General features: G+C 35.4%; 2 protein-coding genes and 2 pseudogenes across 3 annotated transcripts; 1 reads left to right on the forward strand and 3 right to left on the reverse strand.

Annotated features, from left to right (window-relative positions):
* The first annotated feature begins 2777 nt into the window (after positions 1 to 2777).
* Positions 2778 to 4926, forward strand: LOC116117956 (annotated as a pseudogene).
* Positions 4927 to 6966: 2040 nt separating this feature from the next.
* On the reverse strand, positions 6967 to 14064 carry LOC116117957 (annotated as a pseudogene).
* A 6370-nt stretch (positions 14065 to 20434) lies between these two features.
* LOC116117966 (3-oxoacyl-[acyl-carrier-protein] synthase I, chloroplastic-like) lies at positions 20435 to 23366 on the reverse strand. Of its 2 annotated transcripts, none has more exons than XM_031403947.1 (9): positions 23258 to 23366; positions 22970 to 23177; positions 22259 to 22617; positions 21736 to 22167; positions 21460 to 21633; positions 21264 to 21377; positions 21043 to 21144; positions 20868 to 20934; positions 20435 to 20774 (listed from the first exon to the last, which is right to left on the reverse strand). In XM_031403947.1, exons 2-9 carry the CDS (start codon positions 23130 to 23132, stop codon positions 20707 to 20709), a joined length of 1479 nt encoding a protein of 492 aa, XP_031259807.1. In that variant the 5' UTR covers positions 23133 to 23177; positions 23258 to 23366; the 3' UTR covers positions 20435 to 20706. The 2 variants fall into 2 exon arrangements, with proteins under 2 accessions (XP_031259807.1, XP_031259806.1); XM_031403946.1 differs by having other exon boundaries at positions 22970 to 23180; positions 23258 to 23341.
* Positions 23367 to 24770: 1404 nt separating this feature from the next.
* Positions 24771 to 25454, reverse strand: LOC116117958 (ethylene-responsive transcription factor ERF023-like). The gene has a single exon (XM_031403938.1). It carries the CDS (start codon positions 25314 to 25316, stop codon positions 24771 to 24773), a length of 546 nt encoding a protein of 181 aa, XP_031259798.1. The 5' UTR covers positions 25317 to 25454.
* Between the last annotated feature and the right edge of the window lie 1189 nt (positions 25455 to 26643).

The raw sequence follows: 26643 nt of genomic DNA on the forward strand, positions 1-26643 counted from the left end.
GTGCTACGCTATATGTATACATGTACATTTAAGCTGCTGACGCAATTTTTACTGATTATCCTTGGATGCAAGCCCGGTTGCCATCTCCCTACCAGTTTTCTGGTGATGTTAATCACTATATAATATAACATAGCACATGCCTTGTAAAACACCATTTTACTGATGGTGGTTGTTCCAACTTCGGGGTGTTTTCTTTCTTCTCTTGAAATGGATGCTTGCATCATCACCTTCAGTTCTGTAAAATTTCTTTCTGAGCTTTACCTAATTTCAAATCAATTCCCATGCTGTAGTCGTCAAACCTTGATCTAATGTGGTGGCATCTATTAACCGAAATAACTTGCGCATCAGATTAACAGTATATATAAATAGAATAGATAGTAATTCTCTGTTAATACACATGGTAAGTGTAGCGAAATCCCACCCGTAACTTATCAATCTATTGTCGAAGTCAAATGTCGAATCTAACAGAGAGAATCATAAATGTAAGCACTGATTGCGTTTGTCCTTGGATGTCAAGCATTGATTGAATTTTCGCTTTTTTCAATATATTTCATTTCTTAACTCGTCGGCTGTGAACCGGAAAGGTTGCGTGATATTGGGAACTTAAATCACATTCACAGCACAGCCACGAAAAGCATGAAAATATATATTCAAAAAACAGGAAGTGACAGCTTTGGTTCTTATTTGATAAAGCAATGAGAAGAGATGACGACAAAGATACCCCTCAGCCGAAGTCTAGATCTTCTGGTCCTGGTCCATAATGGTTTAATTCTTTGATTCTCAACCTTCCACGCAAAAACCTTCATTTGTCGTGCATATCTATTTTTTTAGCTCATCTTTTTGACTTTCTATGCTTAACACCCACAGGGCCACTGTCTCGAAGTTGATTAATTTATAACCAAACCCATATTTATGTCCCTAAAATTCAATTAATTGTCCTTTTGACTGATTGTATACCTCATTTTGTCACACTCTGAAACGGAATCACGTCCTTATAGTGCTCCATCAACTCTACCATTCTCAATTCTCATCCCATTTAAACACAGTTAAGAATTCTGTACTTTTGGTATTTTATCGAAATTTCACTTTGGGGCACAGATGCTTCACATGATTTGCACTTTGAGAAATTTATTGTTTGGCTTAACAGTAGGACTGCTGAAAAATAATTATAATCTGAACATACAATTTTTGAGGTTTTTTCATGCTTAATTATTTTATTTACTCATTTTCACCTTTATGATTCATATTAAGACTCTTAACTCGTTCTCTTTTTATGTCGGTCATAAATTTTTTTTATTTGCTTTGACTCGTCTTGTTCTTTTCGAAATTTAGACCAACCTTTTTGACAATCACTGGGATTACACTTAAAACCTTTTATTATTACAAAGTACCTTGTTAATTAACAATACATTTCTAGAATACCATTCAAAAAATGATAATCAATTTCGGGGATTAAGATGCAGTAATTTATTTATAAGTAACTTACGGGGTTGGTTGAATAGTCTAAGGAAGTTTGTTTTAGATCAAACCCTTAGAACCACTTATCAGAATAACATTGTGGTTACCTAATCCTTTAAACTTGTAGAATGTTAAGACCCTTAAAATTAGTTGAGGTGCATAGGTTCAAATCTTGCGGTTACCTACCATAATAACATTGTGACTTACTTGATCTTTGAGCAATTGAGTTTTACCTTGAGGTCTATTAACATAATAGGTGACTTATTAGTCTTTGGACTTGTAAAATGTTTAATAATCCCTAAAATTAATTGGGGTATATACAAACTAGTCTAAACAGCTTGGTAAAAAAAAAAAAACTTATGAGTCTTATCCAATAGATAAGGTAGTAATTATTTTAGCAAACATGGTAAGGAAGTATTGATATTTGCAATTTTGTTCTGTTCGGTTGTCACAAACGTGAGCTACACATTTTTACTGATACTGCATATTGTAGAATTGCCAGCACTGATGATTACTGCCATGCAGTATTGTTCAAGTACACCCACCCAAGTGAAAGCAATAGAAATTCATTTGTGCTCCTCCTCTAAGTCGGTAATTCAACGTCTGATTAAATATTTAAACACCATAATTAGCTTTATTCGAATCCTTCTCATTTGGTAACTGGTTCTACGTTTATTTTCTTTAAAACGAAATCTTTTGACAAAAATCTAAAGATATCTGGTGGAATGTTGGTGTATAGTATTCCGGACACAAACTTCCCAAGTTAACAGAACAGAGGCTGCGAAATAGATGGGCTGTTTACCACCGACTCACCCGCAACATAGTTTTCCAGTTTTCGAAATAAAAAATAAAACCGTGAATCATGATTGAAACTAACAGTAACTGACTTGTCACTTCCATTTTGCTTTACTTTTATTGCTTTTACTTAAAAGCACTATCATAAATTTAAAGAATCAAACTCAACACCAAAACCAGAACTTCCCTCTCTTTCTCTGTGGTCTGTAACCAAACACAACATACCGCATAATATCTGAAAATGTGATATTCTCCTCTCAATTGAGGTAAATATTATTAAATAAAAAGTACAGACATTAATGTACAGTATCTTCAATCAACTTTATTTCTTATTTGTTGTAACCATATATAACCTTGCGTACAATCTCCTCACTCCAAATCAAAATATCTCTGATAAGCCAGGCTAGTGTAGCCAAAAGAAAAAAGCTAAGAAGAGCATACCCATTTGCCAAATATCAATCTTTCTCACAAAAAAATATGAAGCTTTCTAAATTCAAATCACCACCTTCATTTTCTGCTCCATTTTCTTGGTGTTTCTCACTCTCTCAGTGTGTATCCCCGAGACATTTGCATATGCGGCGGAGAAATACCGTCACCCATCAAAACTATTGTAGTTTTAGTGATGGAAAACAGATCTTTTGATCACATGTTGGGGTGGATGAAAAAAACCATCAATCCCCAAATCAATGGAGTCACTGGAGATGAATGCAACTCTGTATCAACCAATACCTCACCACGCAGACCATTTGCTTCACTGATGATGCTCAGTTTGTGGATCCGGATCCAGGTCTTCTTTTGAGGCTGTGGAGCAACAGGTATTGGCTCTGGAACCATTCCTTCAATGACTGGTTTTGTAGAGCAGGCACTATCCATGTCTCCAAACTTATCTGAACTGTTATGAAAGGCTTCAGGCCTGAGTCAGTTTCCTGTTTATGCTTCTCTTGACAAGAATTTGCAGTCTTTGATAGGTGGTTCTCTTCAATTCCTGGTCCAACTCAACCCAATAGGCTTTTTGTTTACTCTGGTATTCTCATGGTTCAACAGTTCATGTCAAGAAGCTCCTTGCTCTAGGTTACCCTCAAAAAACCATTTTATTGTATTCACTTCATGGAATCATAAGACTTCGGCATTTACTTTCGGAGCAACCCTCACTTTATTTATAGAAATTTAAGGAAATTGAGTACATATTTAAGTTCCATCAGTATGATCGAAGTTTAAGGAAGATGCAAAAAAGGGAAATTGCCTAGCTTAACTGTAATTGAACCAGGGTATTTTGATCTTAAGGCTACCCTGCAAATGATGATCACCCTCATGATGTTGCTAATGGGCAAAAGCTTGTAAAGGAGGTTTATAGACACTGAGAGCAAGTCCTCAATGGAATGAGACCCTCTTGGTCATTACTTATGATGAGCATGGTGGGTTTTTTGACCATGTTGAGACTCCTTATGTCAATGTTCCCAGCCCAGATGGAAACCGGGTCCTGCTCTTCTTTCTTCAAGTTTGATAGGCTTGGCGTTCGAGTGCCAACAATTATGTTCTCCCCTTGATCAAAAAAGGAACTGGGTAAAACTAATTTCTCACTTTTCGTATGTTGTATTTTCTATTTAGTTTGATCATTAGAGTTAGAATTATTACGTACTATAATATTTACTTAGATTTGTTAGAGAGTACTCCATTCACGGATGTATTCAAAGCTACACATGTTTCAGGTTTTTACTTGGTCTTCTCACATGTTGTTCCGTTCTGTCAGGGACGTTGACTTTTGCGATTAATTGATCTGTCTTGGTCTTCTAGTGGATAATCTACTGTATTTTATTTTGCATGCAAAACTAACTAATTTATATATGACAGATGGATAGTTTTTGTGGTTTGGCTTGTATTGAAATTTTAGGAATTAGGTATTTACTGTTGAGTATTTTCCAGATCTGTTCTGCTTTCACTGTTATGGGTCTTATATTACTTGTGCTCTGCTGTTTTTCTGTAGTGTATTAATGGCCCTAAAGGACCTACTCCAAATTCCGAGTTTGAGCACTCTTCTATCCCGGCAACCATAAAGAAAATATCAATCTGTCCTCCAACTTTCTTGACTCACAGAGATGCTTGGCTGGCACATTCGAGGAGGTTGTTGGTGAATTAACCTCTCCCAGAGATTGCCCAGGTAGCATTCCTTTTCAATTGAAGATTGCAGTTAATACACACCTTGAAAAAAGTGGAAATTTGGAATAAAATCAATAGTTCACCTTATGATCTGACCACTTAATGGGAAAGAGAGATTCGTATTAGTTGGACACAGATTTAGGGAAACATTTCTCAGTGCCTCCTATTCCCAATTAGTTTTGTAGCTTGATGACTAATTTTAGTGGGCAGAAATTCATGTGTTTTCTTCTGATATTATGCAGAGACCTTGCCAGATGTCGCACCATTGAGGAATACTGAAGCAAAAGAAAGGGAGCCTATCCGAATTTCAGGGTGAGAAGTTCAATTAGCAGCTGTTCTCAACGGGGATCACTTCTTGAGCAGCTTCCCCAATGAATGGGTTAAGAAGATGACAGTGAAAAAGCTCATGAGTATGTTAAGGGAGCTGTTTCACGGTTTATAAGAGCAAGCAAAGAGGCCATCAAATTGGGAGCACATGAATCTGCCATTGTAGATATGAGGTTCACTCACTACTAGACCTCAATTCACAATTAGTTAATCCTCTAGAAACTTCCATACTTATATTGTTAGAATCGGTACATCACAAAGTTTAGAATGGCTTTGTTCTCGTCATATTTGTAATGTGAAAAATGCAATAATAGTAAGGGAGTACTGCTGATAGGGCTATTTGGTTGCTTTTGTGTTGGCATTTTACAATGTCCACATATGCACACCATATGTTGCTCTGTCAATATCTTTCCTCTGTAAGAGTTTCAATGGTCTATGTCTATTTAGAGGTTTATAAATGTTGTGTTACGTCGCAGGTTGAGTCTGTAAAAAGTCAGTTGTGTATATTGTTATGCTTGAGCGTGCTGCCTAAATATAAATCTTTGAACTCGAAGATTGAAACTACATAATACCTCTGCAATGAATTTTTTGTTTAACCTGTCTGTGTGCCCAAATTGGTGTGGCATTAGATCCATTATCATGGATCACAGCACATAACTGTAGAGGTCCTATTCTTTATTTCATATCTTTGCTTGGTTGGTAGCGAACAGAATCAACACAATGAGGGCTCAATCCTCCGTGAGTGAGATATGTCAAAGCCTTACTTTTCCCTGTTCTGCTGCTTGACACGTGGTTCCACTTCTTTAAATTAATGGCTTGTTATATGAATTGATATCCCATTATGACAAATCGAGTTTAAGTAAACAAATAGCACTCTGATTGCAGACCCAATCCCCTTTAAATTTCTGGGATGTTCACCTTCACCGTGAGACTTACATTCAGTATAGTTTGACATGATAAGATCTTTCAGAATTTGAGCCTCCCGTAGAGTTTATATAAATGAAACGTACATAAGTAGAAACGACTAAAGACGGGCAACTAGAGAAAAAAAGGAAAAAAAAAAACACATTGAGCCACACATATTTTCAAAATTGGTTGTTATTGGTATCTACTTCTGGTAATGTGAAAAATCTACAGTGTGGGCACCAATATAAATTTATATGCGCTGGAACCAGAGCATAAACATCAGATTTCAGCAATCTATCGGTTGCTCATTAAGTTCAAGAGACCCAATTTTTCAAAGTGAGTGGCATGAAGCTGTTTCGACAAGATTATTTAATAGTACGTCCCACAAAACAATCACAGAATCATCAATATACCTGTGAGTACATGATGCAAGTGGAGCCCTATTGTCATTTAGGTGATACATAAGCCATAGACACGCTGAACATCCCGATAATATGTTCTGCATGCATCCTTGCATCAAAGGTTAAGGCGTACTACATCTGTAACTTGAGCACATACCACCTTAAACTTGGTATGCACGTGCCTTCGATCTCTAAATAAAGGTCAAGAGCAACGAAGTGAAAAGAAGACGCAATTGCTTGATTCACAAACTAAACTCAAAACCTAAATAGAAAATAAAATTACAAATCAAATTCATACAATGTACTTCAAAGGTCAATCATGTGGTAATTTCATCACATCATCAACTAAAAATCAACAAGCTTAGATGTGCAGTTCATTAATAATGTTAAAGAAATCAAGATATACAAAAGCCTTGACTTCTCTATTTCTCATTTTCGTAGTAAAAAATGATTTTACCACTGGAAAGCCTAATCATCCATCTCTGACTTTCTTTGACGAACATCTATGGAGAAAATATCTAACTTTCAGATAGAAAATACAATCAAGATGGGCAGTATTTTTGCAGATATCTAGACTAAACCTTACTTTCAGGCATCATTGTACAATCAAAAACTTTAGTTCAGCATCTAGACAGAACATGGACTTTGCCATGTGGATATGTCATTAAAAGATCTCGTAGCTGATCTATGAGAAGCTTAAGGTGGGTGTTCTTGTTGCAAGCTCCTAAAAAGAAAGGACAACAAATTTAACATTATTATAACAGCCTATTATAGCTAGTTCAAATCAACCACTCCAAGAACCCTGCTCAGCACAACTGATTGTTTGTTTAACACCATTCCAGAAAATGGAAGTGAAAAGACCATAAATTCTACCTATCAGTAAAATCCACTAAGAATACCTTGCTAGGATAGAGCTTGCTCTTCACTTTTCAATTTCAACTTCATCAGCTGGGGACACTGAACCGCTGGCAGTTGAACCCATTTCAAATGCTTTTGCTATAGTAAACAGAATCACCATAAATTATCAACTAATTACAATTTGCTCAAATATTGATCTCAATCAATATACTAACAGCTCTAAACGCACTAATATCATCCGCGGTACGATCCTAATAAATTGCGGTTACCATCCGAAATTTGTATATGTAAATTATCTTATAACATTGATGAATCTTTTTTACACTATATAACCATTTCAATATAACAACGTTTGAAGTAATTAAATTTCAATATGAAATAAAAAATTAAAGATAATTGACTAAATTTCTGCTCGAAACACCAAACTTATAGGAATAATATATTGAGTCATTAGTTTGAAGAAATTGAACCTTATGGAGAATTAGGAATGGCGAAAGCACGGATCGAGTGCGGCCACTGAGGTTTTATACCGATGGCGAGCCTCGTCAAGCGCACCATTACCACTGCCAACAACGCCGCCCATGTCCATGTGATGATTAGATCAGATGTAGCATCGCCATTTACGACACCGTTTGCCGTGTTGGTGGTTGACCATAAGGTGGGGTTGCAGAGCTCGTCTTTCATAAGGCAGGATCTGGAAAGCTGCTTCTTGGTTTCTTTCTAGATGCTCTGACTCTCTTTCGCAAGTTCCTGTGTTGTTTTCGAGTTTGATACACGCTGTTTTCTTCCATTTTTTGGTTTTCTGGAAATCTATATCTTTCTGAGCTACCCTAGGTTGGCAATTGAAATAATTACCTGATTGGAAGCCAAAAAGCAAATTGACCAAAGCAATTGAAAAAGAAAAAAAATCTGATAGAGTTGCAGTGCTAACGCTAGATAATGCAGCTGTTAATACCGCGACAATCTCTTTATTTGAAAAAAGATTGAATCCACATGATGAAGGCAAATTTTTTCACTAGAGATGTGCTTGCCACATCATCAATTTGATAGTTAAAGTAGGTTTAGATGCTATACATTCGAAAATGGAGAGGGTGCGCGCGGCTATCGGATTTATCGTCGGCGGTAGCAATAAAAGATGGCAGGAGTACGTCAAATATTGTAAGCAAGAGGACCCACCTGTTCGACCTTTGAAGTTATGTACGGACATGCCTATTCGTTGAAACTCCACCTACTTGATGTTGGAAAAAGCTTTGTCAACCGTGAAACAAATTACAGATTTCGTTAACCGGAAGCACTATCCAGAGGAAGTTGTCAACTATGATGATTGGGTGGTTTGTGAACAACCTTTTTTTTATCAATTTCTTCATATTTTTTATGATGCCACTAATACATTAAGTGGTATTTATTATCTGACTACTAATTTAGTGTTAGATATTTTATTTCAAATTGCTAAAACTTTTGCTCAATATAGATATAATAATGATTTAAGGGAAATTGTTTTAAAGATGGAAGAAAAATATGAGAGATATTGGTTAGATATTTCATTCTTATATGGATTAGGCCTTGTTCTAGATCCTAGGTTTAAATTATACGTAGTTAACTGTATAATTACTGAGATAGACCAACATTTAGGACATGATTATACGTCTTATTTGACTAACTTTAAACAAAAATTGGATAGATTTTTTTTCTTTAAATGAGAACAAGTACAATGGAAGTGGAAGTGGAAATGGAACGTTCAGGAGAGAGGATCTGGACCTTAATGCAACCCTCCGTCAAGGATCGAGCAAGTGGACGTATGTGGAACATGGCGGAAGTAGTAGCTCCAGTTCATACATACATGGACCAAATGAGCTGAATCGCTACCTACAAGTGGACCTGTCTTTTATGACGATGAATGAGCAACATGATATGGATATTCTTCAGTGGTAGAACCAATATGAAAGTCGATTCCCCATTGTAGCCCAAATGGCACGTGACATTTTATTTGTGCCGGTTTCTACAATTGCATCCGAGGCAACATTTTCAACGAGTGGTCAGATTGTTGAAGACAGAAGATGTTCTTTAACCGATGATTGAAGTGATAACGTGTTTACGAGATTTGACTCAAGCAGTCATGCAGAAAGAAGACTACAACAGCACCCTGAAGATCCCAAACTACTCGAACTCTTTAAGAATATAGATTTGAATCATGTAAATATTGTTGACGATGAAAATGAATAATTTAATAAAAAAAATTATTTAATTGTTTATTTGTGAAACGCGAATGTGTGAAATGTGAATTTATGTTAAAAATTAAAATTAACTATTAATTAATTAATTAATTTATTATTTTTTAAAATTAATTAAATTTTTAGAAACTTACTAATCTACCCCTGAAAAATTCTAAAAACCCCCTATAAAATTTTATTTCGGCCCTAAAATATAAAAAAAAAATAGGGGGAAAAAAAATTATCCTGGCCCATAGGACCGGTCCTGGGCCCATAAGACCAGTCCTAGGGACTAGTCCGAGTCCTCATAGTTCTCATAGGCTTGGGACCATGAGCGACTGGTCCCATTTGGGACCAATCCCAAAGGATCAGTCCCAAACGAGCCCAGGCCTGGGCCTGCTTGGGATTGGTCCTTGACCAGCTCTACCGACGTGACAACTCACAATCAGTTTGTTGTTAATGTGTTTCGCTTACCTAACTGCAGGTCTTGGCTACCCAATTACAAGCTGTCATATCGAGTTGTGAGAAAAATTTGTAAAATTAAGTTACGAGTAAATCTTTATTGTAATTTTATATAGGAAAACTCATACTAGTGCTAACACGTGATTGCCAAAGAAATAGTCAATTTAGGCGTTACTTAGGAATTGAGATTTTTTCTAGCTCAAGATTTATTTATTTTCCAATAAATCAACCAACTGCCCACTGCCCAACTTCACTTTGCATGGGCAAACAGCAAGGAATAAGGTTCTTTTCTTTTTCTCTATATCCTTCTAAAAGGAAATGTCGAGGTATATAAGATTCTTATTTAATACTAATAATAATTATTATTTAACTTTTCTTATATATAGCGTTATTAATATCAGCTTCTAATTATGTTTCATCAGACAGATTTGACATAAATTTAAGTTATTTTTGGGCGNACGCATATGACAGGACTGTGTGGTCACCCACATGAAGGCCAGAACAAGATCGGAGAGTAAAAAAGAGAGTGTCACAGAGAAGTTTGTGCAGTTGAAAAGTGTTAGTACATGGTGATAAACAAGAGCTAGGATGGCACAAGCGTAAACCGAGGCAAACACGCGGTTGAATAAGGTGCGACGGAGGGGATGAAGAGTGTGAAGAGGATGGGCTTGGGTGGCGGAGACGGTGGTGCCGGTGCACACTTTTAAACTTCCCATTTTCTTGGTGACTCTTTATGAGAAGTACATAGCACGAGCATAGGCTTGACTTATATATAATCCTGTAAAACTGGATACCAGGCACGTGCAAACAATCTCAGTATCCGCAAAATCGTATATACTAAGAGAGATTATTACAAGTATATATAATATAATTAATTTATCTTAATCTTGAATGTATTACTCAAAAAATCCTGAATTTGATTTACTTAAATTGCTAATAATGGTGATCACCGATAAAATTTATCTAATTGTTAACTTTAATGTTTTAAGAGATTGATCGAGTTACCAATAAACTAACTTGGATATCGTAACCATAAAAAGAAAAAATAATAATGGAGGGTGGCTGTAGTAAAAGATAAATGAAGACAAATGGACACCTAAGGAACAAGATTACGTACTTAAAATGGCTGTGGAGGACTGGAGGTGCCTCCAGCTCCTTTCAAAGAAAATCCTGCTTACTATTTGCCCACACTCATCTCCATAAATTAACAACCCTAATAATAATAGTCAATTGCCAAAGGTTCAGTCCATCGGTAACACGACAGAACTAAATTATAATTTAATCCTAGAAAATCTCGATGAACTGAACTTGGGAGTTAACAAAAATGGTGTAGAAATCACGTAGTCTTATTTAGCCACCTACCGCAAATCATACTTTTATATTAATCTATTTTGCCTACTAAATAAGGGTTAATGGGACCTCACATCAACGAGGATTAATCAGAGTTTAGGAAGACTTTGTATACTCCAAACACTGTCACATCGTCCAAGGATAGGAGAAATAAGACTATCATCAACTTAACAGGTAAAAGTTGGGTCTATGAGTGGCTGGAAGTAACCCACCTGTCCAAGTTCTACGTGATTTAAAGATATCTCTTGTACAATCAACCAATGAGAAGCAAGATAGGAATTGTACGGCATCTACTCGCTTACAGATTTGTAATCATTACCTATAAACCTCTTACTATAAATAGAAGGCTCCCCTCTCATTTTTTGGGATTCTGGTAACATAAACACTCACTCTTCCTTTCTATACTTCTATTCTGTGATCATTACTCACTACCTGATTGTAATCTCTCATTTATAAAAAATAAAAAAAACAGTGAACGTATGATTCCTTTTGAATATCCAAACCACTTTAAAAATCATCTCTCATTTATTTATTTCATTTTTCATCTATATGTGATTTTTAAGTCAACTTAGCATTTTACATGTGCAGTAGGTAATCGGTGTCAAAATCAACCATCAGCATAATCAATGTTATCTTTTAATTGATTAGTTCAAATAGTCCAGTTGCCCGCATAATCAATGTTATCTTTTAATTGATTAGTTCAAATAGTCCAATTGGGCAACAGAACCATTCAACGATTCAAGTTTTTTATTCTTCTTCTCGAGAAATTATGGATTATTTAAGTGGATTTGCAATAAGATTGAATGTGAAAGTCATACAAAAACACTACTTGAAGTAAGAAATCAGTGACAGGTTCCCAGTCAGGGGATTGTAGGTCACGTTCTTAGTTTTAGTTTAATACAGGAAAAATGATTGGATTTTTTATGTTCTCGAAATACCCAATAATGAGGACCACTTTCTTCGTTCTTGCCATATTTGGGTCCGGTTAAATGTTTCTTCCGAATGATAGAGACCGAACAATAATAATTAAAATACTTTAATTAATTTGAAATAGATTTCTTCAACACGGCAATTGAACGATCGATCTATGCAACTATCAATATATAAAATATTGATGTTTAATTTTAATACCAAACAACTTCATATATATATAAAGTGTTATGAAATTACACATAAGATGATTATGTCAGTTGATTATGCCATATTTTGGTCCAGTTAAATGTTTCTCCCAAATGATAGAGACCAAACAATAATAATTAAACTAATTTAATTAATTTGAAACAAACTTCTAGACACGGCAATTGAACGATCGATCCATACAACCATCAACGTATAAAGTTATTACTGCTTGATTTTGACACCAACGACTTTATACGTATAAAGTGTTATAAAATTACACGTAAATGATAATATATGTTTGAAGAAATATAAACAAAAGATTGACAAGAGAGATTTTTATATGGTTTAGATGCTTAAAGCGAATCCTATGTTCACTATTATTTTATTATTCTCTTAACTATTTTTCTGATATCGCTTGTAAGACGTACAAAAATGAAGTAATGTTTTGTTTACAAAGAAAAATAATGGTTAAAAACTTAAATGTATGTCTAACTCTCATATGTCTAACCTCTTTTTGATGAAGATTGTTGCTCATTTATATAACTGCGTCCAATGTAATGAATATCCCTCCTTAACCCTAATCTCAAAATGGGATAAGATTGAAATAAATACTCTTAATAACAGCTTCAATCGGTTTGGTTTTGATAATTAATGTTATTTTGTCATTTTAACTCTGGTTGAACTTTGATTGATGAGACTGGACAACTCATTCTGATTGATGATATTGATGTTGGTGTGTATTTTATGCCTTTTCAGAATTTCTTGGAATGTGATGATTATCAATAAGAAATTTGATGGACATGGGCAAGCAAGCAACATTATCTATCAACTTGTATATAGTACAGCATCTCCAAGTTTGACTGATAATGGAGGCAGCCAGTAGCCAGGCCCCGTGAACAATCTGCAACCACAAAGTGCCATACAGAAATTGATCCATTATTATCAGCACGTAAGTATAGTCAATCACGTGGTTGACTATAAATAAAATATTAAATCAACAAGAGACCAACGGTCATTTTGTCTGGTTATTAGTTTATGATATCTTGACATTTCAATGGCTTAAATTTTGCAGAACGTATCTTCTCTTTGACAAACGGTGTGTATCCATTTGAAAGGAAAATAATCCAGGAAGATTTACTACGTAATTTGAGTTTTGATACGTGGGGGCAATTTGTTTTGTTTTTGGTTGTTGAAATTGGGTTAAGTTCCAAACAAAGAGTAACAACAATACAAAGGATGTTTAGTTTCCAACTTCAACTAGTTCAATGGATGTCTTTGTCGAAATCTCAACATCATCCAGTGGAGTAGTTGGAATGTCAAAATCTGTGTATGTTCTTGTAATTACTAATTAGATGCTTAGATAATGCCACTGGGATATTCCTATTGAAGTAATATCAGATTCAAATTCTTGACTTTGAATCAGGCCGGCTCAAGGGCTAGGCAGGTGAGGGCCTCCAAAAAAAAATAGGGCCAGGGCAAAATTTTTTATAAATTTTTGTTTAAATATGTTACAAAAATAAAAATAGTGTATAATTTCTTATCTAAGTCAATCAAAGGGGCCTCTAAAAAAAAACGGAAAAAGGCTTAAATTTATTAAAAACTTTTTACATATATTCCCACCCAAAGTTTGACAAATAACAAGTTTATACCTCTAGTTTTATATATTCTATTTACACCCCTAAATTAACACATTGAATTTCTTTTAATAATAAAAGGCTAAAATGGTCATTTATATATCTCAAATTACTCACCTCCAATTCAATCCCAAAATTCGATATTCACATAAATCATCTCCACCCCTTTTCTGTCGTCGGCCATTTAGAGCTGATTTCGATCGATTTTCTCATCAAAATTGACCGAAACCATCACTTTATCATTTTTCAAGTGTTTTTCCCGCCTTAATAGCCCTTGATTTGGCTGATTTTTTATGAATCTCACAACCTAGTTCTATTGCGTGTGACAACCATTTTCAGCCTTTTTGGCATGTACCTGGCATCGTTGGCCTTCCCCAACACCACCATCTTCCTCCCCTCAGGCTTCTCACCAAAACCCCTATCATACCTCATCTATTTACTCTGCCAATTGCCGACCACCAATACCTTTTGGGCCGCGACTTCTCAAGACTTTTCCGGTCAATCCTAGCATTGGAAATCACTCATTTCACCACCCATCACTTCTCCAGCATCTGCTCTTCAAAACCCCTCACCAACCTGACCTCATTAGCCCGCCGGTCATCGTTCATCTCTCCTAGTGATTTTGCATCTCAAAAGACAAGAAAAATAAATTTGAAATAATTTTTTTAATATATGCTTTATATTATTAGAAGGCCTCCAAAGTAACTTTTGCCTAGGATCACAAATGTCCTTAAGACGACCCTTGCTTTGAATCCTCAATATCTTGAAATCGTTATATGTAGAAGAAGATAAACATAAACACTGAATTGAAATCTGTCTGCCAGATGATACCAATTATACACCCACTTCTAGCAAAGCCATCTATAATAAACCTGTTAGATACAAATGAACCAGAAACTGTTACTCTGGTTTTAGCTATAACAAAACTACTGTTTGGAAGACCACAAAAACAAAAGCCCAATACCAAAAATGTAAGATAGTAAATATAGTGTTTTAATGGATGACATGGTACTTTGACAGTACATTCTAAATGGGGTTTGCTCTATTCAATAAATACCAGCAGTTCAGTAACTTTTCTATGGTGACTGCCTGACTGGTGTATTCACTTATACTAGAATATGGTTTCTTTTACAGTAGAAATGAAGGTAAATTTGAGTAAAACTTGAACTAGTTACGCTTTCACTAAACAGTAGAAGAATTTACTAGGTTTCGACTTGGAATGATTTAGTCCACATAAAAGGGATGAATCACTCATTGAAAAACATGGACTCCCATGTCCATCCCACACATGAAGGCCCACGCACCAGCCTTTTACTTCAATTTTAGCCATATCCATGCATTTATAGTAATTACTGAAACAAGGTGTCTGGTTATTGAGGGGCAAGAAGATCCATATTCTCTCAATCAACAATAAAAAGTGCGATCTCCTAATCTCCAATATGTCAGTGAAATCTCAAAAGGAGATCTTCTTCATCTCCAATTTCAATTACAAACGCCTCTGGAATATTGGCAACCATCATTCAATTGATAATAATTCCAACTGTTGGTCAATTATATAAGATTTTACTTTCAAGTCAACAGCCCCTCTCGTCCTAGCGTCCTCAATGCTTTTGACCCACACACTNGTTTACTTTGATTGGAAGAAGTATTAATATTGTAATGCACACCCCATGTGGAGACCAATTTGGTTGGTGTTCCTTGGCTGCCCTTAGCCTGCACTAATTTCAACCAGACCCCACAACTTGACAGTTCAGCCCACTTCCCCTTTTTTTTACCCACCTAGGATTAAGCAAAATGAGCTCAATCGTGTCCTGGAGGGTACTAAAACAAATGCAATTAAGATATTAATTTAAGGCTTAGGTGGGTTACCTTTTTAAACCATATAAAAATCATCAGCTTGGAGTTCATGTGAAGACAATCATGGGCTTAATACAATTTTTTAATACAAAGGTTTTATGAGTGGAGTTTTTCCCCTCTTTCAATTTGCTGCCACGTAAGCAGTTTGAACATTTTTTGTGAGTGGGATTTTGGTCCCTCCCCATGACTTTCTTTTGACCTTATTTATTTATTTATTTTTTTTCTTAATTAAGTTCATCACTTGATCCCAACCGTTGGATCTTCTTTGTTGGTTTATCCAATGGATGGCAAAAGTCTTGACATCCACTGGCTCTCATTTCTTGTGCTTTTACTTCGTTGTATCAAGAAGAAAAAGACACCAAAATCATCTGTGGAAGTGACCACTAGAGAGTTTACACATTTTCTCCGGGCCCCAAACACCTCATTCTCTTGTCTTCTTTTATGCAAAGTAGTGGGGTTTTGCATTGAGCAAAATTACACTGTAATATTACCGATTTTGTATATCGACTTCTCATATCGATTGAGATGGAGCGTGATGTGTCCTCACACCACACTCCACGTTAATCGGGATGGAGAGTTAGTGTACAAAATAGCAAGTTTATTATTAGTTTAATTAGCAAATTTGAATCTTAATTAGGGTGATAATTCATCTCAAGATTCCAGTAAATTACCGTCAAATTAAATAAGACCATCTGACTTGACTATTTACAGGTCTAATGGTATAGAATAACAATCAACAACTAATCATATAAACACAAACAGATTGGTCAAACGGAATAGTTAACCACTAATCAAGTCAAAACCCATGTTACTATTCCACGAAAATCATCTGTGGAAGTGACCACTAGAGAGATTACACATTTTCTCCGGGCCCCAAACACCTCATTCTCTTGTCTTCTTTTATGCAAAGTAGTGGGTTTTTACATTGAGCAAAATTACATTGTAATATTACCGATTCTGTATATCAACTTCTCATTTCAATTGAGATGGAGTGTGACGTGTCCTCACACCGCACTCCACGTTAGTCGGGATGGAGAGTTAGTGTGCAAAATAGTAAGTTTATTATTATTTTAATTAGCAAATTTGAATCTTAATTAGGGTGATAATTCATCTCAAGATTCCAGTAAATTACCGTCAAATTAAAGAAGACCATCTGACTTGACTATTTAGGAGTCTAATCGTATAGAATAACAATCAACAACTCATCATATAAACACAAAGAGATTGGTCAAACGGAATAGTTAACCACTAATCAAGTCAAAACCCATGTTACCATTCTCTCATTGGTCACTCCAAACCCCTATTGGCAATGAATTTAGTGCTTAAATTAGGTCAATGGGGTTCTTCCTAAATGCTAATGGATGATTAATCAATAACCTTAACCTTTCATACATATATGATTACAGGATCGCTAATCAATTTTACATTAATTAATTGAGCACAAAACTTATAATATATAAACATTATTTACAATTTCCAAGAAAAAAAATATACAAATAAAAAGAACCCATTTGAATAAACTTTCATTAAACATATTCGAAATCGTATTTGTACCACATAACTAATTCGGTAGACTATTATAGTATATATACATGGTTGAACTCCTCTCTTCCTTTGAACTAGCTTTTCAGAGTAGTTGAGTCCGATTTGGACCCTGGTTTGTTTAATGAATTGTAATTTTATTTTTTATTTTTTATTTTTTTTCTGTTTACAACCACACAAGTTCGTAGTGTTTGATGTTAGCTTACCTACCAACAATATGAAGATTAAACATAATTAATCGTTGAACTAAATTAATCATAATAATTTATGCTTAATCTTTTGGTCAAATGGAGATGGATGACAATAAGAAGAAGACTTTTAATTTTGTTCATTAATTCTTCCCAGCTCAACCACCTACATTGCACTTGTTAGTAAAATGTCAATATCCAAAATTACACTTGTGAGGTCCCCTTATTCTCTTGCCTGGTTTATTTTGCCATTTCCATAGCTACCAGAAACCCCATTACTGTTAATCCAATTGAATTAAGGTGCTTAATGATGATTTTTATGGGCTCCCATAATTATAGGTCCTCCACTAAAACCACTTATTATAATTCTGGGCTTCAATTTTTTTTTTTTTTTTTTTATTGATAACCATGGTGTTCGGGTTAGTTTGTATGCATCTCAGCTAATTCCCGAAGTCTATTGAACACCTTATAAACCCAATAAACTAAGTAAGTCATATATGTGGTAGGTAGTTACTTTGTAAGACTCAAATATAATATTTTTGGATAACCCACTTAAATGACGGGTCCGTTTGGTTTGTTATTTTAGATAAGATTTTGGAAATTGTATTGAGTAGTTGAGTAGGGTCATTATTACGAGGAAAAATTTAAAAATTAACAAAAAAACTCCTTAGGTTTGCTAATTTAACTAAACACCCCAATATATAAAAAATTTATAAAATAACAAAAACACCCCCACCCACCCACAGTGCCAGATTCCAGCGACCACCATTGGAATCTAGTCGGAATCTGACATTACGACGCAGACCGGTCGGATCTGGCCGGTCTGGTCATAGATCTGACCTTTTCTAACTAAATCCACTATGGATCTGGCCGAAAAAGGCCAAATCGGCAAATTACCGACCAGCTCCAGTAGTTTATATGCCGTTGTGACAAATTCTGGCTACTTTCGACAATGATTGCCAGAATTTGGCAACTGTGGGTGGGTGGGGGTGTTTTTGTTAATTTTTAAACTTTTTTATGGAGATGTTTAATTAAATTAATAAACTTAAGGAATCTAAAAGTAATTGAATAAAATATAATAGTATTTCCTAAATAATGAAACATACAATTATTTTGAGATTAGGATTGAGAATATGGTATGAAATAATAAACCAAACGAACCCTAAAGTCTTCCCATTCGAGGACAAACCAAGTGGTTAAAAGGGCAAAGGTATGATTCCGGGCTTCAAATTTTTGTTCTCTAAAACCATTTTCTTTGTCTTTTTAAGTGTTTATATTTCATTTTGAAATTGGTTAATTGAACCTAGAAGCACTCTTCCCTATATTTTATTTTATGGTTTTATATCGAAGTCGAAAATTATTGGATACAATGTTTTGAAGTTTTTAATATATGAAACCAAGATCAAAAATTTATTTGTGAGAGGCACGTAAAATAGACGTTAACGTATATTGATTGGTATTGAATGATAATATAAAGATGTGGTGTTTCTTTGCGACCAGTCATACATTAAGTTGAGTAATTAATTTGATACTAAAACAAACCATAACTGTCAGTCTGACAAAAGCTTTCAAATTTCCACATGGGGAAACTTGTATAGAAATAACACAAATTAAATTATTCTCCCTAGTCAAAGTGAAGAAACAAAGATTGAGAATGATTGAAAAAAAAAAAAAAAAAAAGGAAACCACCCCTGGGTGGCGGGTTGAGGGCGATAAAGACTTTTAGATATATTATTCAAGAATTCTTGAATTTGATTCCCTCGTTTGCTAATAGAGGTGGCCACTGGAGGGTTTATCCGATCGTTAACTTCAGAGCTTTAAGGGATTAGTTGAAGTGTGGGCAAGTTGGCCTAGACACCCCAGTCATAAAAAAAAAAAAAAAAAAAGAGGGAAAATGTAACAATTCAAGAGTCTGCAATAACCACTACTGGGCGATGCAACGGTCAATAAAGACTCTTAAATGTATTACTTAAGAGGTCCTGAGTTTGATTCACCTGAGTTATTGATAGGGGTCGCCACTAGGAGATTTACTTGGCTGTCAACTTCAAGACTTCGAGATATTAGTTAAGATGCGCGCAAACCAGCCCAGACACCGTCGGTCAACCAAAAAAAAGGAGGGGTTAAAACTTGAAAGTGAGATGGAAGTGACATCATCATTTCATTGTATTTTTGGAAGTAATTAAATTAACTAATTATAAAGACAAGATTAGGATACTCAAGAAGCATATTCCCCAAAATTAAATAAATAAATATGCTTACTTTAGCATAAGCTGATGATGCCATTAGCTTTCAAGGGCCCAAACAATGTGGGCTTTTGGTTGATGATGGCCTAATCTAGGGGCTTATTAAATTAATACAGAGGTTAGGAGACAATTACATTAAGTTATTTAAGTTGTTGTTAACGACGTCAACATCAAGATTCCCATGTGATTTGGCTGTAGTCACTTTCATTACCAAAGTACAGTAATCACCACCAAGCTGCAAGTGGAGGGATTTAACTAACTTTAATGTCGGCGTTAAAGCTAAGATTAGTTTAATTAATCTAGTGCTTAACAGTATCAGCAAATGTTAGTTTGATAGAACCTCGACTTGGATGGAATAACAGCTAGATTCTTTCAAACGGATTCTATTTGTCTGCCAAGTTGCCCAAACTTAAACCAGTTAATAATGGAAGGTACCTGTTTTTTTCTTCTCTTTGCCCATTTATTTAACTTTTATTCGTGTTTTATACGACAGTGTGATACTGTGAAATCATAAAGAAAATATAAGTAATACTACATCAACAATATTTTCTCACAAACTTTTCTTATAACCTCCGACATAGCAATTGAGTTGGTGCTGTCATGTCAAAATGATTTTGACTAGACCAAATAAACAACTGTTCTTTCGTAGAGAACAATCATGTCTTTATGAAATAATAACCGAAGGAATAAAGGAATGGTCGTTCATAAATAAAAAACAACCATTCATAATGGCCATTCATAACAGGAGCATAAAACAGTTTTTTCTTCTGAAGAAACGACTGTTCATGTCTAATAATGCGTGTATTGGATGTCGTGAGAGCTGACGTGACAATGTCAATCTGTTGATACGTTAGGGTTGTAAGAGAAGATTGTGACGTAGTATTTTTCAGAAAATATATGTCACGTGTGTTGATGTAATGTCGCAAGAAGATGAATGAAACTCGGACAAAATAACAGGAATGTTTTTATTCAGTGAAATGTAACAGTGAGTTTATTTCATCAACCAGGGTGATGAGATTGAATGAAATTGGTAAAGAAGCTACATTGTCCTGAAAACTCATCAAAGCATGAACAAATTCTTTACCCAGTTCTATATTTTATCAGTCCCCATGGCTACTTCAACTTCAACAACACCCGATCAAAATCAATGATTTTATGGAGGAAATATGAAAAGAAGACTAGTACTTAAAAAGTTTTGTTTATGGTGAGAATGGAGCAAAAACCACCACTGAATTGTGACCGCCAAAGCCGAATGAATTTGAGATAGCTGCAGAATTAAACATAAGAACGTTAAATTCTATGGTACTCTAGAATGTAAAATATCGCCTATTTGTATGGAGCTTAGAACAAGAGCACATACCAACATTAACTTCATGCTTTTTCTTCACATTTGGAACGGTATCAATTGTAACCTGAGGCTCCAAGTTCTGCCACAGAAAGAAAGGTATTCACATATGGTGCATTAGGAAAGATATTATAAATTTGTAGACAGGTTACAGTCAAATTAGAGAACTTTGAGAGCTTAGAGACAATACATCTTGGTTAATGGTTGGATGCAGCCAGCCTGTGGTGATTGCTTTAATAGTTGCTACAGCTTCCAATCCACCAGCTGCTCCAAGCCCATGTCCGATCATTGACTGAAACCATCACAGAGCAAAACATATTATCTTACCATAATCTTGTATTATGATGCAAATCAATGATTAAGATCTAGCTTCAAATTAATAGTGAATCTAAATATATGTATGCTTCTCACCTTAGTTCCATTCATCTTAATCTCGGATGTGTCCTTAAAGACTTTCTTAATCGCATTAACCTCAGCCAAATCCCCTGCTAGAGTTGATGTTGCATGAGCATTCACATAGTTTACCTGCAAATCATAAATATAATACTCTTTATATAAGAATGTAAATGACCAGCCATTGACAGATGAGACCAATGGCTGTGCTTGCCTCTTCAGGGGAAACTCCTGCATCTTCTAAACTCTTGGCTATGCAAGATGAAACCCCAAATCCATCTGACCTAGGATCCGTCATGTGATGAGCATCACAAGTTATGGCGCCTCCCAGATACTCAGCAATTATATTAGCTCCTCTTTTCATTGCATGATCCAAGCTTTCCATAATCTGTTCTCAGTAAGCACCGTTAGTATCACTAACAAATATGAAACACTTAAGGATAAGGGAACCAAGTATCTTATGAGCAAACAGGACTGAGTTTGTGATTACCAGCACACCAGAGCCTTCTCCCATGACAAAACCATCGCGATTTTTGTCCCAAGGTCTTGAAGCTTTTGCGGGGTCTTCGTTTCTTTGGGACAAAGCACGGCAAGCAATAAACCCACCAACACCAGTAGGTACAATTGCAGCCTCAGTACCACCAGCTACCATGATATCAGCTTCACCTCTTCTTATGTGATTTGCAGCTGCATAAAAGCAATAATTTGCAGTTGCACAAGCTGTTGAAATAGAGTAATTTGGTCCCATCAAGCCAGTGTCTATAGCTAGCAATGCAGACCCCATGTTAGTAATTGAATAAGGTATGAAAAATGGAGATATCTTCTTAAATCCTTTTTGAATAAGATTTTCAACTCCATTGCTAAAAGCTGTTAGGCCTCCCATGCCTGATCCCACTAGTACTCCAATTCTGGTCCTGTCCATCTGCATGTATACCAATATAAAAATTTAATGACATTTGGTCTTACCTTATATTAGGTGAGCTAAATTTTGTAACCAAAACATTGTGACTTACAGTTTCAAGAACTTGAGGGCCAAGGCTAGCATCATCAAGGGCCCTCCTGCCAGCAACTATGCAGTACCTCCACACATCATCAAGACGGCGATCATTCTTACCATCAATGTAGCCTGTAGAAGAAAAATCTCTAATCTGACCTCCAAATCGGACGGTGAAGTTTGAAGCATCAAATCTATCAATTAGGCTAATTCCACTCTCTCCCTCGAGAAGTTTGTTATAGAATGTATCAATGTCACTGCCAAAAACTGATACAACGCCCATTCCAGTAATAACAACTCGCTTTTTGGGATCTGTTTCGCGCTTGGGAGCTGAAACAGTTGGGGAATCCATTGCCTTGATCTTTCTGCATTTTAAAGCTGCCACCATGACATGAAGCTGAACTAGAATCAAATTCTCAAGAAAAGAAAAGCAGGATAAAAAAGTTTCCTTCTGTAACCTCTCCCAGGTAACAATATACAAAGTTTATTAAACATGAGACTATCCAGTTGCAAGAACTTAACAAACATTGAAAGAGTACTAGCATAAAGAATGATCCCTAAATTACTCAATTAACAAGAAGAAAGCTATGGCAATCCACGCAACAAGTACAGAACTCTAATAAAATGATTCCTAAATTAAATTCAATCCACTTCATATTTCCCTCAAAATAACAAAAACACAAACCATCAATATTCAAGAACACAAACGAAAGGTTAATATAAATAATACCTGAAGTAGAAATGAACCCACTCGGCTTATTCCCAGGCGATGGCAAATGCATATTTTCCGCTGGTCTGAGCCCATTGAACTGAGCTAGAGAAGCCCCATTGCTTTTCACTTCAGTGGTTCCAAAAAGTTTAGAAGAACAAAATGTACTAGCCATGCTTGCCATCTCCTTCCCTTCCCTTGAGTTTCCCCAATTGCTCGCTCTTTCTTTCTTCTAAGTAAAAATGATGAATAATAAATGATATATATAGATACCTGAAAAGCTGAGAACTTTGGGTTGTCAGGACCTACCAATGACAGTTCCTTGTACGCTCATTGAAACTTGGGTTTTGGAGAATCCGCCATGTCGTTTATTTAGGTAAGGAACAAAAAACTTGGCGACCTTCTCCAGACACTTCCCATTTTCATTTTCTTCATTTTGTTCCAACCGCTTAACTACTCCCAAACAACCACTTCTACGGTCGTTTATTGCATATTGTTTCTAATTGACACGTGTCATTCAACCTTTTTATAAATACTTATATTTTTATTGTACATTATTCGACCAGTCATATATCATGGTATTAGTGATTTCAGAGTTTCGGACCAATGGAGATTCATCGTGAATGTTAGTGTCACTAGTTAAATGTGACCATGAAATAAATTTGGTCGATTTCATAAATGAATGAGTTGTATAATACAAAATTTGTTTAATAATAATTGAGAGTGAAAACCATTAGCCTTGTGGTGTTTAGCCATCTAGATAGATTTAGGGGTGTTTAAAAAAATGCAAAAACTGAACTGAATTTCTAGTTATCCAAAAAATCGATTCGGTTTTGGTTTAAAGAAATTAAAAATTAAATTTTCGATTCGGTTACCGGTTTGAAAGAATATGAGAAGCGATTAACTAAAACCGGTCTTACTAACCGGTTTATTATAAAAAATATTAAATAAAAAAATATGGATTATTATAAAAATATTAAATTAAAACTGGTTAACCGATTTTTTGGTTAACCGAAAAACCAGTTTTTTCCTTAATTGGTTCGGTTTCAATTCTAGAAAATTCCTGAACCAAAAAACCGGTTCAGTTCACAAAATCAGTTAACCGGTTTTGTAAACCCCTAAGGGGGTTATCCAGAACTCTTGTGTTCAATTCCCATAAAGTGATCACCTATCATATTTTGTGATTTATTTGGTCAATTGGGTTTGCAAGGTGTTTAATAGACCATGGAATCAGTTGAAGTGTACGCAATTTGACTTAAATATCCAGACATTAATTAAGGTACACATAAGGGTGGCTCGGACACCTCGGTTAATAAAAAAAATAATAATAATTGAGAGTAAAGATTCAAAATAAACAAGTATGGACAAATTTGAGATAAATCCTTTTAATAAATGTGGGAGTTGTGCTTGTGCTTACCGGCCATAATGTTTGTTTCATTAAAACCCAAATCAATTTCTGGACCATACCGCAACTCTCAACGTCTTGTTTCTCACCAACTATTTCAAATTTGCAGTTATTATTGTATTCATTTGGGCAATTGGGCTTTAGATGGTTTGGGCTAGGTTTTATCTGACCTGGCCCGTCTGATCTACGAAATGGTGTGTTGATCATCAGTTCTAATTTCACAAAAGGATGTAATAATTTACCAAGCAATTAAGAAAACAGAATCAAGAAATAATCAGATAGAATTCAATACAGAAATAATAAATTAATGCACATTAATTAACATAGCGTTTACAGAATTAGGATTAAAAGCTTCAAAAGCTGCCATAAACCTTGTTATTTATTCTACAAATTTTGATGGAGGGGAAGCCTGATTAATCAGCTTCGATCGAGTCTCGCCATAAGCCCCATTACCTGTTGCTGAGTTACAGAATCAACCCACATGAAATCTTCATAACACGTCCGATTGGTAAAATTAATCAACTCCGGCAGTTCAATTTCACTCCAAAAATCATCATCATCATCACCATCACCATCACCCTCCTCTTCTTCTGATACCTTCTTCCCCTTATTATTCTTCTCTGAGGCTACACCATTAGCTTCAGTATAACAAGCTGAAGCTGCTGCTGCTGCTGCTGCTGCTGCTGCCGCTTCGCGAATATCCTTGGCGGTGCATGTGTGAGGAGTGGGGAGTTGATGGACTTCATCGGGAAAATTCAGTAAAGCTTTGCTTCCTTTGAGACTATAACAAGCACAATCGTATGCACGAGCGGCCATCTCTGGAGTTTCAAAAGAACCTAACCAAATCCTTGTTTTCTTTCTCGGCTCTCGAATTTCTGAAACCCATTTGCCCCACTGGCGTTTCCTCACTCCGCGAAACTTTTGGTGCTTTGCAGACTTCTGCTTTTGCTCTACTCTCGACATTTCTGTGTGCTCGGTTTGGCGGCCTTCGAATGTCTTATATAGAGATTGATTCTTGCCTGATCGACGTGAACATGGAGTGTTAAATTACAAAAAGAACCAACCTGTACCACTCTCTGAGCAATAACTTGATTTTCTTCCTACTTGACAAACTTTTTATTTATTGAAAAAGTACATTAATTTGTAATTTATTCATCTACCCAATGTATGCAGAACCAGTGGCAATGGTCGAGAGCTTCAGCTACATTTACTTCTCTGAGCCCAGAGAAGGACGTGGCCATGTGGGGAAGAATCTTGACTAAAACAAATGACCTAACATGAACGTCAACTTTTCGTCATATATTTTCAACTGTTGATGATCGTCACCAACCCAAATCCAAAACCAAGAAAAAAAACTTTGGATTTAAATTANTGGTATCTTATATTACTTGACAACCAAACGTGGTAATCAAGTAATATAAGATGACATTACCCTAGTAATGCCACTTAACCCCGAACCAAACGGCCCCTTATAGTTTTATTGTACATTATTCGACCAATCATACATCGTGAATGTTACTATCACTTGTTAAATGTGACATTAGTGACCATGAAATAAATTTGGTCGATTTCATAAATGAATGAGTTGTATAATACAAAATTTGTTTAATAATAATTGAGAGTAAAAACCATTAGCCTCGTAGTGTTTAGCCATCTAGATGGATTTAGAGGTGTTTAAAAAAATACAAAAATCGATCTGAATTTCTGATTATCCCAAAAATCGATTCGGTTTCAATTCAAGGAAATTAAAAACCAAATTTTTTATTCGATTATCGGTTTAGAAGAATATGAAAAAGGGTTAACTGAAACCAGTCTTATTAACTGGTTTATTATAAAAAAAAAATTAAATTAAAATATAAAATAAAAAAATCCAGATTATTATAAAAATATTAAATTAAAAAAATATATAAGATATTAAATTAAAATCGATTAACCTGTTTTTACTAACCGGTTTTTCCCTTAACCGATTCGATTTCTGTTCCAGAAAACTCCTAAATCAAAAAACCGATTTGGTTCACAAAATTGATTAACCGGTTTTGTAAACCCCTAAGTGGGTTATCTAGAACTCTTGTGTTCAATTCCCACAAAGTGTTCGTTTACCACAATTTGTGAATTATCTAGTCCATTGGGTTTGCAAGGCGTTTAATGGACCATTGTATCAATTGAAGTGCACGCAATTTGACTCAAACACGTAGAGATTAGTTGAGATATACGAAAGGGTGGCCCGGACACTCCGGTTAACGAAAAAAATAATTGAGTAAAAATTCAAAATAAACAAGAATGGACAAAT

This window comes from Pistacia vera, unplaced genomic scaffold, assembly GCF_008641045.1.
Source record: "Pistacia vera cultivar Batoury unplaced genomic scaffold, PisVer_v2 Contig828, whole genome shotgun sequence".
NCBI lineage: Eukaryota > Viridiplantae > Streptophyta > Magnoliopsida > Sapindales > Anacardiaceae > Pistacia > Pistacia vera.

What these genes read in the sequence shown, in the direction of transcription:
- LOC116117966 (XM_031403947.1), bottom strand. Translation starts at nt 23,132, where the DNA reads ATGGCAAGCATGGCTAGTACATTTTGTTCTTCTAAACTTTTTGGAACC. An exon ending in GCCCTCAAGTTCTTGAAACT is followed by an intron (nt 22,168 to 22,258) that starts GTAAGTCACAAT and finishes GTATACATGCAG; the next exon opens with ATGGACAGGACCAGAATTGG. An exon ending in ATCCAACCATTAACCAAGAT is followed by an intron (nt 20,935 to 21,042) that starts GTATTGTCTCTA and finishes TTTCTGTGGCAG; the next exon opens with AACTTGGAGCCTCAGGTTAC.
- LOC116117958 (XM_031403938.1), bottom strand. Translation starts at nt 25,316, where the DNA reads ATGTCGAGAGTAGAGCAAAAGCAGAAGTCTGCAAAGCACCAAAAGTTT.